The sequence below is a fragment of the Colletotrichum fioriniae genome, assembly GCF_027942845.1.
Source record: "Colletotrichum fioriniae strain IMI 355084 chromosome Unknown scaffold_4, whole genome shotgun sequence".
Lineage (NCBI taxonomy): Eukaryota > Fungi > Ascomycota > Sordariomycetes > Glomerellales > Glomerellaceae > Colletotrichum > Colletotrichum fioriniae.
Window position 1 is genome coordinate 705,508 of NW_027076840.1, and position 17,982 is coordinate 723,489.

At 53.9% G+C, this 17,982-nt stretch overlaps 6 protein-coding genes across 6 annotated transcripts; 3 read left to right on the forward strand and 3 right to left on the reverse strand.

Annotated features, from left to right (window-relative positions):
• Positions 1 to 4,022: 4,022 nt before the first annotated feature.
• On the reverse strand, positions 4,023 to 5,728 carry PWP1 (rRNA-processing protein; the record flags this gene model as incomplete). Its single annotated transcript, XM_053188102.2, has 2 exons — positions 4,023 to 5,418; positions 5,502 to 5,728. 2 exons carry the CDS (start codon positions 5,726 to 5,728, stop codon positions 4,023 to 4,025), a joined length of 1,623 nt encoding a protein of 540 aa, XP_053054064.2.
• Positions 5,729 to 6,517: 789 nt separating this feature from the next.
• Positions 6,518 to 9,451, forward strand: PRP16 (DEAH-box RNA helicase prp16; the record flags this gene model as incomplete). Its single annotated transcript, XM_053188103.2, has 1 exon — positions 6,518 to 9,451. One exon carries the CDS (start codon positions 6,518 to 6,520, stop codon positions 9,449 to 9,451), a length of 2,934 nt encoding a protein of 977 aa, XP_053054065.1.
• A 2,016-nt stretch (positions 9,452 to 11,467) lies between these two features.
• On the reverse strand, positions 11,468 to 12,092 carry N0V96_004036 (uncharacterized protein; the record flags this gene model as incomplete). Its single annotated transcript, XM_065757004.1, has 2 exons — positions 11,468 to 11,617; positions 12,075 to 12,092. The coding sequence occupies 2 exons, from the start codon at positions 12,090 to 12,092 to the stop codon at positions 11,468 to 11,470; spliced, it is 168 nt and encodes a 55-aa protein (XP_065614217.1).
• A 555-nt stretch (positions 12,093 to 12,647) lies between these two features.
• Positions 12,648 to 13,133, forward strand: N0V96_004037 (uncharacterized protein; the record flags this gene model as incomplete). Its single annotated transcript, XM_053188104.1, has 1 exon — positions 12,648 to 13,133. One exon carries the CDS (start codon positions 12,648 to 12,650, stop codon positions 13,131 to 13,133), a length of 486 nt encoding a protein of 161 aa, XP_053054066.1.
• A 231-nt stretch (positions 13,134 to 13,364) lies between these two features.
• N0V96_004038 (uncharacterized protein) lies at positions 13,365 to 13,947 on the forward strand (the record flags this gene model as incomplete). Its single annotated transcript, XM_053188105.1, has 2 exons — positions 13,365 to 13,605; positions 13,670 to 13,947. The coding sequence occupies 2 exons, from the start codon at positions 13,365 to 13,367 to the stop codon at positions 13,945 to 13,947; spliced, it is 519 nt and encodes a 172-aa protein (XP_053054067.1).
• Positions 13,948 to 14,517: 570 nt separating this feature from the next.
• On the reverse strand, positions 14,518 to 16,176 carry N0V96_004039 (uncharacterized protein; the record flags this gene model as incomplete). The annotated part of the gene is made up of 4 exons (XM_065757005.1): positions 14,518 to 14,955; positions 15,007 to 15,468; positions 15,542 to 15,907; positions 16,135 to 16,176. 4 exons carry the CDS (start codon positions 16,174 to 16,176, stop codon positions 14,518 to 14,520), a joined length of 1,308 nt encoding a protein of 435 aa, XP_065614218.1.
• Between the last annotated feature and the right edge of the window lie 1,806 nt (positions 16,177 to 17,982).

A 17,982-nucleotide genomic window follows, 5' to 3' on the forward strand; every position in this document is an offset into this window, starting at 1 on the left:
TTTTGGCAGTGTGAAGACGTGGGCAAAACGTTAGGCCTTGCTGGTTGTGAAGGTGAGCTTTAGTTAAGTAGCGGAACGCAAGCGCCTGATCCGGGAGCCAGAGCCTGTTGTGCAGTGACGAACTGTGAAGAGCGACAGATGGTGGTGACAAAATGTGCTAGAGACTGCACTTGTGATTGGACCTGTGACCTTTACTGGCGTGTGAGGTGGATCTTGTGCTGCAAGACAGTTGCAGTCAAGTGAGCAGCAGGGAAGTGATGCCGAAAAAAGGTGAATGGGGGCGGTTACTAAGAGGATCTGCCGAGGGAGTGATTGCTGGATTGATGGTGTGCTTGTGCGTCCGTCTGTCTACGGTGATGATGATGAGACGAAGCGAGACAAGTGATTAAGACGACGGGCTGGCCGTAATGGATTATCCTGCGCAAGAGTTGCGTTTTGTTGCTATTTGTCCGAGACAATAGGTGAGGAGTCCAGTCCTAGGGTACTTTGGGAGTACGATGAGTCGGCGTCGATCCGGTTGAGACTTGATATTGTTGCTGTGTGAGCTGTGATGAGTCTTGCGGTGACTCGGTGTGATGAGTGAGGTTGATGAAATGATTGTGAGTGGTTTCGTTCGTGTGTAATGACGGACGGTTCGGTGCAGTAGCTAGCCGAAAAGGAACGTTCAACGTATCGCGCGATATTTGAAGAGATAGGTAGAGAGTTGTGGGTGGTGTCTGCCGTACAAGTTCGAGCCCGCGACAAAGGTGTAATGCTTTCGAGTACTCCGGAGAGGGAGAACGTCTAGAGGAAAGGCGAGAATGGAAACAATACACAACACAAAGGGAGCGATGATGTGTTTGCTAGGGCAGAAGCGAAAGGGACAGGATCCTTTTTCCAATATGGGGAATGGAATAGGTTGAGGAGAAGGAAAAGAGAGAAGAGAGGGCGCGTAAACTGGCAGACCAGGGCCGGGCGTGTGGGAGTAATAATTGAATATTGCAGGTGCGATCTTCTCTATGGCAAGGTACCTTACTCCGTACCTATGTACGTAAGGTGAGGTAGCTCTTTCTCGGTTCTAGGTAGGAACGGTACTTCTCCTCTCTTTCCTTCCTTTCTCTCTCTCTCTCTCTCTCTCGCGCTTTCCCTCTCTCGCAACCTTGACCCGGGCCTGGTTCCTGGCCGAAAAAAAGGATGAATGGGGCTCGGGTCCCTTTGGGACCTGGGGGATGTCGCTCTTTGATTGCCCTATCGCCCACTCTGGTTGGCTCTGGACGGTCTTCCCTCGCAGGGACTGGAGCCAACGACTGGAGACTGCCACTTACGGGTGGGCAAGACTTACTGGCGCCATGCCGCCATGCCGCCATGCCTGCCGTCTTTCCTTTTCGCTTCACCAGTGCTCCCCCTGTTGACGGTGGGACTTGGCGAACTGAAAGGGAAAGGCTCCCTCGCTCCTCACAGTGTCTCCCAAGTTGCCCCCGCTTATCCAACGCTAGGGCCTAAAAGAGATGGCCTCAGCACCAATGACAGCTTGTGTTTGTCGACGAACCCCTGGCCCTTTCTCTTTTTTCCCTTTTCTCCACTCTCCACCGAGTATCCTTGACTACGTACCAATTATTCCACGGTCAACTTTTTGGCCGTCCACTCTCTTCCGTCACACTCACTCCCCTTTCAGTCCACCATCCTTGCCCGCTGTCCACTGTTCAATTTGAGTGTGTGCTGGCTTTGGCCCACGACCCTCCATCCATTTGGAAGAGGATGCAACCATGTGTCTGCCGGGCTCGCTGCGTGACAACCGCCGCCGTCCATCCATCCGCCAAGAAACATTTGGCTGGCACGACTCGAACGGCGGGAAGGCACATGGATTGATGCCAATCGTCAGCCCAAAGTTCAAACAACCGTCGACCGCCGACCCAATCCTGCCGCCACCAAAGGGGGGGATCATGGACGCGATGATCTGCCTTCTGGAAAGAATGCCCAACATCTTCAGACCAGCACAGCCGAGACCAGTCCGGCGCGTCACCCGTTCTCTTTTGACACCTCTTCCGAGCCGTTGTCCTCGCTTTCGTCGGCCTCATTGGATCCTTCACTCTTAGGGCACATTCGTACATCCACACAACGTCGACGGACCGATGCCCTCAAAACCAACACTACGTCCGATGCAGCGACTGCTGCTTCCACTTACGTGTCTGCACCTCGCCAACTACACAAGCGTCGGCCTGTGACCGCCATGTGTTTTCTCTGCCGTGTCGCCTCTGCGTGGCGTACAGGCAACGAACTCCTGGTCGGCACACAAAAGAAAGCAGCCTTTCTTCAAAAAGCTTGACGTGGCCAACACGCATTCGTGCTGTTATATCCAGATGGACGGTTTCTGTTCAAGTTCCTCACCACGGCCACCACCAGGGGAGCATTCGAGGAGGGACCGAACTTCTTAATCAATATAATCGCCAATCCACCGGCACCTCGATCAACTCGTGGGCCCCGACGGACGCCGACCCGCCAACTCTGAGCGATTCGCACGCGGCACCGTTCACATCCTGGCAGAAGATTGTGCGATTCAAGATGGGCGAGCCGCGGCGCATCGTCAACCTGCCAGGTTTCTCCGGGAAGCCACCATTATCCCTGTTTAAACAGTGTGATGTGATCCGCCGCGGACGGAGGAAAAGAAGTGCTAGGCTGGGCTGTTGTAAAGTTGTGGGTTTCTTGTCTGTTGGACCAGTGACTGAAGTCGACGCCTCCAAGAATCAAGACAGCGTCAACTAGAAAGCCCAACAGCCGAGAAAGGTCTCGTGGCCGGTGGTTCCCGGCCGTCCCCAGTTAGAGCTCGACCAGACGGAGACAGAGGCGTCATTGGCTGGGTGTTCCGTCCGCCATCCTCGCCCGTTGGCAGGCCCCCCCTGAAGTTTCACTGTTTCATCCTGCGCCATCCCACCCCAGTGGCGCCGTGTGCCTTGCGTGCCTGCGCAAGCCGAACAGGGATCCATGTCGACGTTCGTAGCCTTTCACCAGTCAGCGCTCCTTGCGCACTTGGGCCCAGCGATTTCACTCGCCCATCCGCCCCCGCAACCACACAACCATCTGCTTCCTTTGCGCATCTTCCAGGGGAATCGCCTTGTGGTGGTGTGGGAACCAGTCGATCAGGAACTGCATTTTTCTCGCCTGGCTGCTTGCGGGAGGCAAAGACTCCTGGTCTAGAAGCCAGGAGAAATCCCTCAGCGACATCGAATCCGCCAAACTGGCATTGTTGGCCGACAACATTCTCATCACACTACTCTGAACAATTATTTGGGCACGGCTCTGCTCGAGCCCGATACTCGGATGAAGAAAAACAAAGATTGCATTCGCGAACAGACCTAAAGCAATATCCGGGCCCAGCTCTTATCCTAGATCTGATATTGATCCACCACCTCCTTCATCGTGTCTACGCATGAAGATGTCAGGCTGTTGCCGCTCCCCCCTCCACGCTTTGTTCATGCTTAATTAGCGAGTCTCCCACCCTATCACGGCACTAACACTCCTTTGCACCAGTCAATGGTGGTGAACACTGAACAACCTTTGGGGGCCACGCAGTCGTGGTTTCACTCGCCCACGTTTAGCCCCTTCACATATATCAGTCTCTGACGATGTGCTCCTCACCAACTATTTTCCCGGTTTGAGGCCATTGTTTGACGGTCTTGGCTATATGTGTCGACGAAACTAATGTGGTCCATGCTTGATGCTGTTCAGACGACGGCATTTAACTTCGGACGACTTGAGACTAACTTCTACATTGAAAGGCTGTTCTCCACCTGATTGATACAGGCCGTCTAATCCCCGCCGTCTTCAACGGCGCCGGCCCAGAGTCGTCATCATCAGTGTGATGTTTGTGGCCAACAGCTTTCTAAGTTCTGGGCGGGCGCCGGAGAGTATTTGGGCCTGCTGTTTCGATCCATCTGGCCAAGCCTGCGGGAAAACTCCCCTGGCGATCTTGGGCCAGACAGCGAGGAGGCTACATCTGACAACACATGTGAAAGGCCCACCATCCATGTTGATTAGCGTCTACCCTAGTCCTCATCCTCGTCCATCGAATCGCCATCCTGCTCGCCCTCCTCTCCTTCGTCTTCACTGGAGCTGCTGTCATCGTCAAGGACGCCAACAAGACGGTCTTCCTCGACGCCCTCCGGCTTTTGCGGCACACGCTCAGCGAACGCGTGTCGAACGGCGGCGTTGGTGCTAGTGTCCCACACATGCATGGTTCCACGACTGCCAGCAACGGCGAGTCTGAAAGCCACCTCGGAATCGGGCGCAAACTGCGTTGAGAAGATCTTGCCAACGTCCAGGTTGCGAGAGACAACCATAGAAGGACCGCTGGCCTGGATATTCCACAGCTTCACCGTCTTGTCTGTTGAGCCAGTGGCCATGAAGCCGGGCACGATGGGGTTGATGTCGAAGGACGAGACAGACTCGTCATGTGCCTGCAAGGTCCATACGGCCTTGGTCGCCTCGGGGGTGGACGGCGCATTGCGAATATCGTTAAAGTGGATGATTCCGTTCTCCGTGGAGACGTAGAAGTAGTTGGGGTCGTGGGGGTCCCAGCGAATGTTCTCGACGTCGCTTTCAACACCCCATCTAGGGGCCTTGGCCTCGGGAGCTCTCATGTCTGCGGCGACGACCGTTCTGTCGTAGCTGCCACTCAGCAACACGGTGGACTCGACCGAGTGCCACGCGAGAGAGCACACCTTGTCCGTGTGGTAAGTGTATGACTTAGCGCACTTGGCCGTGTGCAAATCCCAAAGCTTCACCGTCTTGTCTGCGGAGGCAGAGGCCAGCAGGTTCCTGTGTTTCCTGTTCGCGGCAAGGGCGAGCACGGCGTCGACGTGGTACTCGTCATTGGCCTTCTTGGCCTTCTTCTTCTTCTTTTGCTTCTTCTTCTCTTCTGAACCCTCGCCGGCCTGGCCGAGGATGGCATTTGGGTACAAGGAGTCCACCGTGTCGAGATCCCAGACCTCGATATCGGGGTCCATTGTGCCGATGGCGACAAAGTTGGCCGTCGAGTCCTTGTCGACGCCGGCCTTTTGAACGGGAATGTCGAGCCACTCGACGCAAAGGGGGATAGCGGGAAGCATGATGTCGTGGTGAACGTAGAGGTTGTCGGCGGCGTCCTCATAGACGTAGACCTCGAGGTGAGCCATCTCGTCCTCGACCTTGGCCGCGAGCAGGAGGTTGTCGGTCGCTAGGATCTGCAGGTCCTCGCGGTCCTCATCGTCGTCGTCCGGTCCGCCGTTGGCGGGCAGAGTGATGTACGGGTCATCCTTATTCGATTCGTAGTAGGCTAGCGACTTGATGTTGCCAAACATGGCCATGCCCTCGCCCTGACCGACCTTTTCCTCGTCCTCTTCGTCGGTGTCGTCGTAGTGCTCGAGGTCGTACTCCTTCAGATCGTCGTCGTTGATATCGACCCTACAAAGTGATCCAGGGTTAGCGAACCACGTATATCCTGCGGACCCCCGCTCGGCGAGAGGGTAATTCAAGTCAAGACTAACTGCTCGGCCTTCTTGCCAGATGCGCCTGCTGTCGCATCCTCGTCGGCGGGCTTGTCGGCGCCATCCTCCTCGTCCTGCGCCTCCCTCAGGTCCTCTTCCGCGTCGTCCAGCTGGAGCTTGGCGAGCTCAGCAATGCGCTCGTACTCGGATTCATCAAAGGTGTACTTCGAGGGGAAGGGTGCCGCGAAGCCTCGGGGCACCCAGGTTGATGTTGTGATCATAGACATCTTGAAGACAGTAGTAGGTTCTTTAGGAAGTCACTAGCGGCTGGGTGTATTGCGCGCGCGCTTTCAAATGCACGCCGAGAGGCGAAGTTGGCAGGGTATTTGCACAACTTTTGAAATATTTGAGATTATCGAATGGGGAAAGTCAAGTCGGTATGCGCAAAGCGAATTCTCCAGCATCCACCGACTCTGGGCGACTGAGAGAAAAAAAAATTCCCATCGTGGTGGGGTTTATCTTATCTCACCTTTATCGATAAGACACCTCAAGTATTTTGGTACAGGCTTGTAACTCACTCGCATGTTTAGGTACCTGGCTCATGTAACTCGTGCACGCTTCAATTTGAAGCGGTTTACCAAATAATCAAAACGAAATCGAGGGCTCTTGAGATTTTTCAATTTGAACGTTTCTCTTAGAAATCAAAAGCATCAGCGGGCTGTATTGTATTTCTCAAGTCGAAGCCATGTTTAAGTCGCGTTCATTGCATTATCGGACCCATAAGTGACGTCTGTCATGGATATACACATAAGAGAGCCAGACCCGTTTAAACCGTCTGGCGAAGGTGCGGCCCCATTTCTCAAGCTTTGTTTACTTGGGGTCGCCTGCCTACATGCAATTCTAAACTGCATACCTCACTGCATTTTCAATACTTGAAATTGACTCCATCGCATACACCCGCCGAGCCTCGCACATCCAAGGGGATTTTACTCGGGCGACGGATCAACGAAGACGATAATCACGCAAAGGGCAGGAAATACCAAGGCGACGAGTTGCGCCACCACAGGAATCACAAAATGTACGACAACAGAGATGGATCAGGGCCCAGCTTCAAGCGCCGGAGGATAGACGGAGGGCGATTCCAGGACTCGGGCCGCTCGACACCGCGCGACGCCCGCGCCGCCGAGACGCCGGCAAGAGATGTTCCCGAACCCACCGACGAAGACTCGAAAGCGCTGGATCGCGACTGGTACATGGGAGACGAGTTTGGCGGCCACACCTTCGGCGACGACACACACAACCCGTTCGCCTCGTACTCGTCATGGGAGGCCGAGAAGCAGGAGGCGGTCAAGGCAGAGAAGATGACGGGGCGCTTCGACGCGCGCAGGGAGCAGAGGCAGAGGGAGAATGACGCGTGGGAGACGAATCGCATGCTCGTCTCGGGCGTCGCGCAGAGGAGGGATATGGGTGCCGATTTTGACGACGAGGAGGCAACAAGAGTTCATCTGTTGGTGCACGATCTGCGACCTCCGTTCCTCGATGGACGGACCATTTTCACGAAGCAGTTGGAGCCCGTGCCGGCTGTCCGCGACTACCAGAGCGACATGGCTGTGTTTAGTCGGAAGGGAAGCAAGGTAGTGAAGGAGTCGCGACAGCAGCGGGAACGGCAGCGGCAGGCGCAGGAGGCTACGAGTATGGCTGGAACGGCTTTGGGAAACTTGATGGGCGTGAAGGAGGACGATGGTGACAGTGCGTTGCCTGTGGCGTCGGAGAACGATGCCAAGAAGGGAGGGGAGAAGGAGGAGACGAACGAGAACAGCAACAAATTCAGCGACCACATGAAAAAGGATGATGGTGGCAGCAGTGATTTCAGTCGGAGCAAAACGCTGCGCGAGCAGAGGCAGTACCTACCTGCATTTGCCGTTCGAGAGGACTTGATGCGTGTCATCCGGGAGAACCAAGTCATCATCGTGGTGGGCGAGACGGGATCCGGCAAGACGACGCAGCTGACGCAGTTCCTTTACGAGGACGGGTTTGGAAAGTCGGGCATGATTGGGTGCACCCAGCCGAGACGTGTGGCCGCGATGAGTGTCGCCAAGCGTGTTTCCGAGGAGATGGAAGTCAAGCTGGGCAGCACGGTGGGCTACGCGATTCGTTTCGAAGATTGCACCAGCAAGGACACCGTCATCAAGTACATGACGGACGGTGTCTTGTTGCGCGAGTCGCTCAACGAGCCTGATCTCGACAGGTACTCGTGCGTCATCATGGACGAAGCCCACGAGAGAGCTCTCAACACGGATATCCTCATGGGTCTGTTCAAGAAGATTCTCCAGCGACGGCGAGACCTGAAGCTCATCGTCACGTCTGCGACGATGAACGCGAAGCGCTTCTCCGACTTTTACGGCGGAGCGCCCGAGTTCATCATCCCAGGCCGAACTTTCCCCGTCGACGTCATGTTTCACAGGTCACCGGTCGAGGACTATGTGGATCAAGCGGTTCAGCAGGTCCTGGCCATCCACGTGTCCATGGACCAGGGCGACATCTTGGTCTTCATGACGGGACAGGAAGATATCGAGGTCACCTGCGAGCTGATCCAGAAACGGCTCGACGCTCTCAACGACCCCCCGAAGCTGAGCATCTTGCCCATTTACAGTCAGATGCCGGCAGACCTGCAAGCAAAGATTTTCGACCGCGCAGCGCCCGGCGTGCGCAAGTGCATCGTCGCGACGAATATCGCCGAGACGAGTTTGACGGTCGATGGTATCAAGTACGTGGTGGACGCTGGATACAGCAAGATGAAGGTATACAACCCAAAGATGGGTATGGACACTCTTCAGATTACGCCCATCTCCCAAGCGAACGCGTCGCAGCGATCAGGACGTGCCGGTCGAACAGGACCTGGAAAGGCATTTCGACTGTTCACGGAGAAGGCATTCAAAGAGGAACTCTATATGCAGACGATTCCCGAAATCCAGCGTACAAATCTGAGCAACACGGTACTCATGCTCAAGTCCCTGGGCGTCAAGGATCTGTTAGATTTCGACTTTATGGACCCCCCGCCACAAGACACCATCACAACTTCCATGTTCGATCTGTGGGCCTTGGGCGCCTTGGATAACCTGGGGGAGTTGACCACGCTCGGTCGAAAGATGAGCGCGTTTCCAATGGACCCGTCCCTCTCCAAGCTCCTCATCACGGCCGAGGAGTACGGCTGCAGCGAGGAGATGATCACCATCGTGTCTATGCTCTCCGTCCCCAACGTCTTTTACCGACCAAAAGAGCGCCAGGACGAGGCAGACGCCCAGCGCGAAAAGTTCTGGGTCCACGAGTCGGACCACCTGACGTATCTTCAGGTGTACTCGGCGTGGCGGTCCAACGGCTGCTCGGACGGGTGGTGCATCAAGCACTTCTTGCACCCGAAATCGCTGCGCCGCGCAAAGGAGATCCGCGACCAGCTGCTCGACATTATGAAGATGCAAAAGATGGAGATGCTGAGCTGCGGCATGGACTGGGACGTCATCCGCAAGTGCATCTGCAGCGGCTACTACCACCAGGCGGCCAAGTACAAGGGTTCCGGGGAGTATATTAATCTGCGGACCAACCTCGGCGTCCAGCTGCACCCGACGTCGGCGCTGTACGCGGGCCACCCACCCGACTACGTCGTCTACCACGAGCTCATCCTGACGTCGAAGGTGTACGTGTCGACCGTCACGGCGGTGGACCCGCACTGGCTCGCCGATTTGGGCGGTGTCTTTTACTCGGTCAAGGAGAAGGGGTACTCTGTCCGGGACAAGCGCATTACCGAGACAGAGTTTAACCGCAAGATGGAGATTGAGGCCAAGATGGCGGAGGATAAGAAGAGGGAGGCGGACCGGGTGGAGGCCGAGAAGGAGAGGCTGGAGAGGAGGAAGACAGGTGGGGTTGCGGCGGCGGCGGCTGGGGGAAAGAAGATTGTTACGCATGGGGCTGTGAGGAAGCCTGTTATTAAGCGACGGGGTAGAGGCGTTTAGCGATCTTTTGTTTTTTTTTGATGTTTTGGATAGAACCTATGAATCCAAGAGGGGTTTGAATCCCTTGAGACTTGACTTTTGTTCATCGTCGCAGCTTTTAGACCCAAGTGACTAAAGAAGAAGCGATGAGGCATATGCACAATGTCGTAGAAGGCGATCGTCATTTTGGCGTGAGCGAGGCCATGTAAGATGCGAGTGTCAAGATACGAGATTCTCGACGTGAGCACCAAAGTATCGATGGCTCTTATTGCATGTTGACTTGATATCCCGAACTCTATATCCCTCCGGAACGAATGTAAGGGAATATCAGAAGGCTCGTGTAGGGATCTACTCATCGTAAGACCTTTGAGGAATCAGCTAAGCAGTCTCAAGTGATCAATTGAACATTTCCCGCTACATATCAGATACCTTCCGTGCTCCCATAAAATGACAAAGATTTGAAGTTTGGCACAAACTTGACCGATGAGATCAGAAGCAGCCATGGCATGTCTCGGTAGACGTTTTTGAAGTTGAAAACGTAGGACTAGTTTACGCCGCCACCATCCTTTGCGTTCGGTTTCGACCAGGCGGTGGGCTCGTGATAATCGCTCTCAGGAAGTTCCATTTGGCCGATCTTGTTCCGAGGAACCTTGGCCTTTTCCAGTCTCTATAGTGTATTCCGCAAAGGCTAGGGATAATACTTACGAGGCAGGGTAGAAGGGTTGGCATCGCTGACGGGCCAAGGTAGTTTGAAGTGACATGGTGATGTTCATAGCGTTCGAGTGGCCCCATGGGTATTATAGATGGGCACACCGCTAAAGTCTCTATTGGCGCGTACTTCTCCTGGGCGGAAATCAGTATCGCCAGTTGTCGTTGTGCTTAATAGGACAGTACATATCGAATCTTGAGGCCTTTTAATATTAACTCTAATGTCTTTGTAGCCTCCAGGGAAACGGTGTCGCGCCTCTGTTGTTCTGTAAGACATCGCTTTGACAGGGAAACTCTGGGGCAAATAATTTGGAACCGATGAGGTGCGTTCATCGCTCGAGATTGTAATTGATTTGATGCGCGGTGGTGGCATGGTTGCGGTTTGTGCGAAGACGTCAGCAGTCAGTCCTCCCACAGCTAAGAAACCAACGCTGGAAACAATTGCGCGGCGCATGCCTCGGGATCGCGTTACGCTGGCTTAAGTGAAAAATAAGCTCATAAGTCCATACGATGCCCGTTATTTCCTAGTGTTTAGCATGTATTCCGTGAAACTTAGCGATAATACCCTTGAGGCAGTGCTGGAGGAGTAAAGGCGCCGACGGACTGGTATAGTTTCAAGTACGACTGTTATGTTCAGGGCGAACTGAGTGGCCCACTGATATTGGCAAGATGCCCTGGACAAAAGATCACGCTGGCCTTCTTTACCGAGCAGGTCCTTGTTGTGTTTAACGGGATGAGCTATCTCGCATCTTGCACCCTTGTTATATCAGCTCTGTCATCCTATCATCTTTGCAGTCTCCAAAGGGGAAGTAACGCGCCCACTTGTGTTCCATAAGGTCATGGCCCAGAAGAAAAGCACTCTCTAAGAGGTTAAGAACGCTGACCTGTAAGCTTGCGGTCGTCTTATTCCTTCACGCAATATAGCTATAAGGATGTTGGCACATGGTGATGGGGCTCTCTGCCTTCGCATGTTCTGACGGTCTTGATCCTAGAGCAAGCTGAGAGGGGAGGACGTGGGCTTGGCTTGCAGCATGCCAGTTTGTCTTTATTCTATCTTAGCGAGAAGCAGAACATGTTGCTCAAGTCATACGTTCGCCGTGAGTATACTAGATACTCTATCAAGTCTACTGTCATCGAGATATGCTTATCGTGTTACTGGGCAAGCAAGGTCCCCTTCAAGCAAAGAAAGTTGTTAAGACGTAGTCATGAGCTCTAAAGCGATAAAAAAGGTAACGTGCCAATGGTCTGCCCCTTTTCATCACCTACCCCTCTCAATCCTAGTCTTCTTACTAACATTTTTCATCGAAGAGAAGTCACTTAAGCGACAACTCATCGTCGTACTGCAAAGTCATTCTCGTCCTGAACAAGATCTCTCTCCTCCTGGTCAAGCTTGACAACCCTGGCGGATCTTGGTCCTTCGTCAATGTCCTTAAGCAGCTTCTTCAGCGCATCCTCGTCACCTTGCGCCTCTCCCTCAACCTAGGTACCAATTCTGTCAATAGCCAGGTTTCTCGGATGCGTAAATCCTTGTCAAATCTCATGTCGAACAATGTCCCCTGTAAATGATTGAGAAAACAAAAAAGTACGCAAAACTCACCTTGTTGTTATCAGTGTTGCGACACCATCCCGTGAGGCCATACTCAGTGGCTCTCTTCTGCGTAAAGTACCTATCAACCGCATCGCTTCGTCAATATCATACTGTTACAAAGGTTGGCATCACCAGTTCAATTGACACCAAACTGGCCCAACCAAAATTGAAATACCGTGTTGTCGGAAATTTCCATCACATACCGGAATCCAACACCTGGATTTGTGACGTCAGTGTGTCCCGATATAAAAAAGTCACTTATCACAAGCTCACACCCCTCCCTTCTTATCCAGATAAAAGCTCGGAGCTCATGTGGAGGGAGGGGCTTAGGATCGGAAGACAACGTACCTTGTACTTGACCGCCATGGGCCAGAAAGTATACCTAATTCCCGTCAGTGACTCTAAGATCCCGTCCCCGAAGGAATTGCGTACTCTCTTCGCCATGTTGACTTCGAGTCCGGTTTTCAACGACTGTAGATGAAGTTGTAAGAGCTGAGGGAGTGAAGATGCACAGAGGTTAAAAGTAGCTCGGAGCTCCCCTCGAGCTCTTGCGACATGCTTGCAGTGGGTAAAGACAAAAAGCGGGAACCAACCTGGTGGAGGTCGTTGACGCCGTCACACCGATGACATCCATGCCAGCGTGTTGCACTTTCCTGACCACCCATGTCCAGTCCATTATCGATAGGCTAATCCTCGGCATTCTCCGGAGCAAGGTGGAGTTTCCTGGCGCGGCCTCAATCGCCCAGGCGAATTTGCGCCTTCTGTCCATGTTCCGATTTACAACATACACACATCCACCAGTCTTTACATTCTCGGAACCAACGTCCAAAAAAACGCCGCACCCAGGACACCCGCCAAAATTTAAACCTAGCGCTTCCAATACAAGTACTCGCGCGCACCGGCGCTCACATCAAAACCATCATGGCGCCGCCCGACGACGAAACGCTAGCCACAGACGCGGCTCCGGCCCCGGCCCCGATCCTCTTCCGCGCAAACAAGAAGCGCAAAGCAGGCCTCCGCCAACGCGCCGTATCGCCCGCCGCCGCCGACGACGACACCCCGACGGCCTCGAAACCGGACTCGACAGCAGAAAACACCACGAAATCTGCATCTGCCACCGAGACCACCGCCGACGATGGCCTCGAATCACACATCCCCTCCGCCCTCCGTCACCGCGCTCGCAAGCGACTCAACGGCGTAGGTTTCTCCGCGCGAGGCAAAACCACCCTCGCCGCCGCTGGAGACGATACAGACCCCATGATCCTATCGTCGTCGTCATCATCATCGCGCGCATTGGTTCCCGCCCCAGCACAAACCCCAGACGACGACCCCCTCATCGCCAAGCGCTTCGCGCCGCAGACCGGCGCAGCAGCCACAACAATCGTCAACAAACACATGTATGTATAACCCCCCTAGTGGAAACTCCATTCCTCACTCTTTCTCCCTATCCCGACGCCAGAGGCTGATCAAGCAAGGATGGAATACATAGAATCGCACCTCTCTAACCGCAACCCCCCACCACCATCCGAACCATCAACCTCCTCCCAACATCAAGCTGCCACCGCCGTAACGAATCCGTCAAAAACAGCACCCTCCGCCGGACCAGCCGAACTCCCAGACCCCAAAAATCACCCCATCATGCAAGGGAAACTCATGGAAGTCGACCTCGGCGACGAAGTCCGCGCCCGGAACCAAGCCATGACGGAAAAAGCTGCCCGCCGCCTCCTAGGCGAAGCCGTCGACGAAGACACCGGCGGCCGGCGAGCCAAGAAACCCCGCCTCGGCAGGGACGGTAAGCCCTGGCGACCCAGGAACAGGCGCACCAGCGACGACATCAAGCGCGACCAACTCGTCGAAGAGATTCTGCGCGAGAACAGACGTGAGTTTTGTCAGTCTCTTCAACTGGGGCCATAAGCACATGCTAACCTGAAAAACGTACTTAGTCGACGTCTACGATGTACCAAAACCACAGGAACCCCAAAACGACGGCGACGGCGACGCAGACGACCGCATCGCCGAGGAGTTCCGGCGCGAGTTCATGGACGCCATGGTCCAGCGCCAACAAAAGAAGAAGACGGCAGCGCCGGCGGCCCGCGCCGGGGCTCGCAAGGCCGATGAAGAAGTCCTCAAGGGTCCGAAGCTGGGCGGTAGTCGCAACGCTAGAGCCGCCATGCGCGATTTGCTCTTGAAGAAAGAAAAGGAGAAGGACTCTAGAAGATGATGATGAGCCCATCCACCCTTTGCTTCTTGTATACATTTAGTGACAAAGACGAGTGTGAATGATACCCATGATCGGAAAATTCAATGTTATAGCTAAGATTGATTTAAATTTCATGATTGGCATCTATAAACCAATTGAGTACTCCTAAAGAACAGTTTGCCTGTACCCACCCAGAACGAATTATCAATAAGCCAAAAAACCAAGGTCATAACGACGTGCGAGCCCACCCTTGATCCTGTAATCGTTTTGATATCCCATACTCTGCCCGTAGCGTCAAGAAAAAAGAGAGAACCACACCTATCCAAGACTGTCACAAGTCACGAGTCCCTATAATAACGTAAAGAATGTGGAGAAACCGGCTCGTGAAAAGCTCTCTGTCTAAGCTCTCGCGAAGTTGCAACGCCGGGGGTATTATCGATGCGGTGAATCCTTATGCCAAGCTTTGATGCTGTATATGCGCATTGGCCCCATCCAAGACGCCGTGTGTGATTTCAAATGCAATTTGTGGGCCTCAGAGTTCGAATATTTGTGCGTAAAGTATGCATGATGGTCGTTGACAAGACATAATAATCACCGGATATCAAGCTGGAACGGCTTGAACCGGCCGCCGATTGTTGCGCAACGGGGGCATTTGCGGCGAGCCCCCTGCTCTGCCATGAGAACGTCAACACACGCCTGGCACAGACCGCAGATGCATTCCGTGCAGGCGTAGGAGTCTTTGAGAAGTGAAACGCTCTGACAGGCTGCGCAGTAGATTTGGGTATTCTGAGCAGAATAACTTGGTGATGAATCCGACAGGCCTCGAGACTCGATGTGGAAGTTCTCCCCGCTTTCACCGCTTTCAACCGATGGGAATGGGTCAATTGTGTCCTGGCTGTAGGATGGCGGGGTCAAGGCCTGCTGTAGTGGCGAGGCTTGATAGTTTCCCCCGGCTGTCGCTGATGGGAATCCATGGTACTGGAATGGCGGCAATGAAGCCCTGTGAATAGAAACTGGTGATTGAGGCATCTGGATGAAGGTCAGAGGATGTTAAGATGCGAGTGCATGGAAGCTTCTTACTGGAGTCCTGTCCTCATCGATGTCGCCGGCAGCGGATGCAGCTTGATCGGCGGCATCGATGAGATCTTCCCATCTCTTCCCATAGTCTGCAGAAGGTTCAGCTGATAACGCCTTACGGTCATTGTTACCTGGTCTAAGCCGTTCGTCGTTTTGGATCCGCCGAAGCCAGTCTGCTGCCGAACCGCGAGACTTTTGCTTCTTGTGGTGAGCCTCTCGGCCTCTCTTGGTGACGGACTGCTTCCTTGGTCGGGCAGGTCCCACAGCAGGCCGCTGGATTGGGGGTAATGTTGAAGAGCGACCGGGGGGCGAATTCGCCAGAATTGACGGCAGAATATCCCGTGGCCGACTCGAGTTCATAGCTGGGAATGGCTCACTAGTGATGTCGTTATTCGTCAAGTGCAGCGGAGGCAGCTCAATTGATGTCCTTGGAATGCGGCGTCCCTCCGTGTCTGAGTGCCAACCCTAGTAGCGTATATTTGATTAGCAATCGTTGTTTGAGTTTGTAAGTCAGTCAGGAGAGGATGTTCTAACTCACCATTTCCTCCCATTCGGGTTCGACTTTGTGGCCGTGGAGCTGGGCCAGCGCCGCAGCAGCACTGGCAGCGGGGAGCATGGAACCAACGGCGTGGTCGTCCATGGTTCGAGGCGTGCCCGGGTTGCTGTTATCATACATGTGGTGGTCGTGATTGAAGCCTTGAAGATGGTCAATCTTTGGGGGATAGCCCTGGATTGAGAGGGACGAACCCTGGGGAACAGAAGTTGCGCTTTGCTGCATTGGACGTTCGGACGGAGGAGTGTTGATCATGAGCATAAAGCTTTCCTCGGTCGCTGGGAGCTTCGAAATGTAGTGTTCTGGATGAGCGCGGCGAATGTGTTCTTGCATGGAACGATATCGTTTTTCCTAGGAATTCATTAAGTGTCAGAGTAGCGCTCTCAATTTTCTCTTGGTCGAGTGGATTTTTTGCTATAGTAATCAAAGCTCTCTCTGTGCACTGGGTCCAAGTAGAGAGGTGCAGCAGCGCAGACGGGGGCAGTGTTGGTCTGCTTGTGGCGAAGAGGGCGTCGTGAAGGAGCAATGCGGCAATGCAGGCAGCACGATGAGACTTACACCGATGCATCTTTTCCTACAGCTAGATCCATCCTGATTCCGCAGAGGGCAAACGACCTCATTGTTGGAGTCGGTGATTGAAAAAGAAGACGTGAGAGAAGATCTGGGCGGCATCTTGACCCCACCATGCGCTTGAGGGCTGGTATCGATATTGAGCGGGGTGAGAAGCGATAAGTGCTGTTACTGTCGTAGCGTATCGCGAAGCGAGGTCAATTGAAGGCGACTGGATATGTTGGAGCTTGAGCATTTGACGGTTCGACAAAAGGCTGCGATATTCGGTGAGCAAGAGTCTGGAGCTCTGGAAGCTCTCGTCTTGAGGCGTGTTACAAAGAGTGTTTCGAAGAACAAGGTGTAATGGAGGGGGAGGAAGGGACGGGGAGGAAGAGGAAGAGAAGGAACCTGATTTTGGGGGGCAGAAGGGAAGTTGACCGAAAGCAGTAAGTAGCGGTAATGGGGAAAAGAGAGGTACTGGACGGGCTAGGTAGGGGTGTGGCTCGGTCTGGTGGGTATCTCATGGAAGGTACCCAGGGCAGGTCCAGGTCAGGTCAGGTCAGGACAGGACAAGCTACCTTGCCTTGCCTTACCTTGCTCACCCAGGTACATCATGGTCGCAGCTCAGTCACATAAGGTCAGTCATTACGCAGCATGATCCGTAGCCAAATGAGTCCCTACTTACACGGCTAGGCAAAAGAAGTACGGACGGATAATAGCAAGGTGTGTGAGCAAGGAGGGAGCTTGGTTTGGAGTCTGGCAAAACCTTGCCTGTTCTTCTCTCACTCGTTCATGTACTTTACTCTGCCTTAATCTTGGACAGGAGAGAGTAGGTAAGGTAGGTAAGCAATGGCTGAATCGACGAAAGCAAGACAAGATTCAAGAGCCGCCGACGAATACAGCTCCAATCTGCTCTACGTACCTATGCTGAGGGAAAGGCTCTTGGCTACCTACCTTGCTTGCTTCGCACGCCGCCATGATAATTGAGTTGCGCGCTCGTACCTTTTCTGTGCCTGAGCCTATGCTGCTTCTGGGCTTGCTTCTACGGATACAGCACACCTGAAGCAGATGTGATGAAAGATGCAGATGAAAAGGGATATTATCAGCCGCGAATAAGGAGACGGACGAGCGAGGGTGTGGCCGGAAGGTACAAGGAGCAAGGAAGTAGTCGGTTTGGGGAGCGACAGAGGTGAACAGCTGACAAGCTGTGAGGTAAGACTTGGTATTCGTCGCATGGTTAGGTGAACCTAAGTCCACCTCAAGGTTGGGCCCGTGGCAGACGGCGTCAATGTCACCAGTCGCCAGACTGTCAGCTACGAGTAATCAACATTTTTTCCATCTGCCGCTGGTAGAAGAGCGCTGTTTCTGAACGGCGGCGGCGGCGGCGGTCGGTATGGTGACGCGAGATGGTGTAAGTAACCAGCCAAGCAGAGGCTTTGAAGCTTCATCACCACCAGCTTCAGAAGGATCTAGTCGGCTTCGCCAGCTCGTTGCATAGCAAGTGACACACGGCTGGTCGCCGAGGCCGAGCTTTCCATGACACTGGGCTCATTGGGCTGGGCTGTTGAACCTGGAAACAAGTCCGATGGACTAAACGTATTGCTCCGAGAGACGAGTAACAAGATGTTTCTTCTCGAGTCAGTCATTCCGCCTCTTCTCTTTGTTGGACGAAAAAGATTGCACCACGAGGTGCCTGACTTGTCCGAGAATGGGGGCAGCCATAACCAGTTGACGCCCATAGGACCGCGAGTCTCTTCTTCTGGTTTTGCTGTTGCTGCCACTGCCGCTTCCGCCATTGCTTGGGTTTGGGTGCTTGAAAGATCCGGCAAAGCTACTAAATAACGACACCAGCTTGGTGCTCATTCAAGGTACCACCG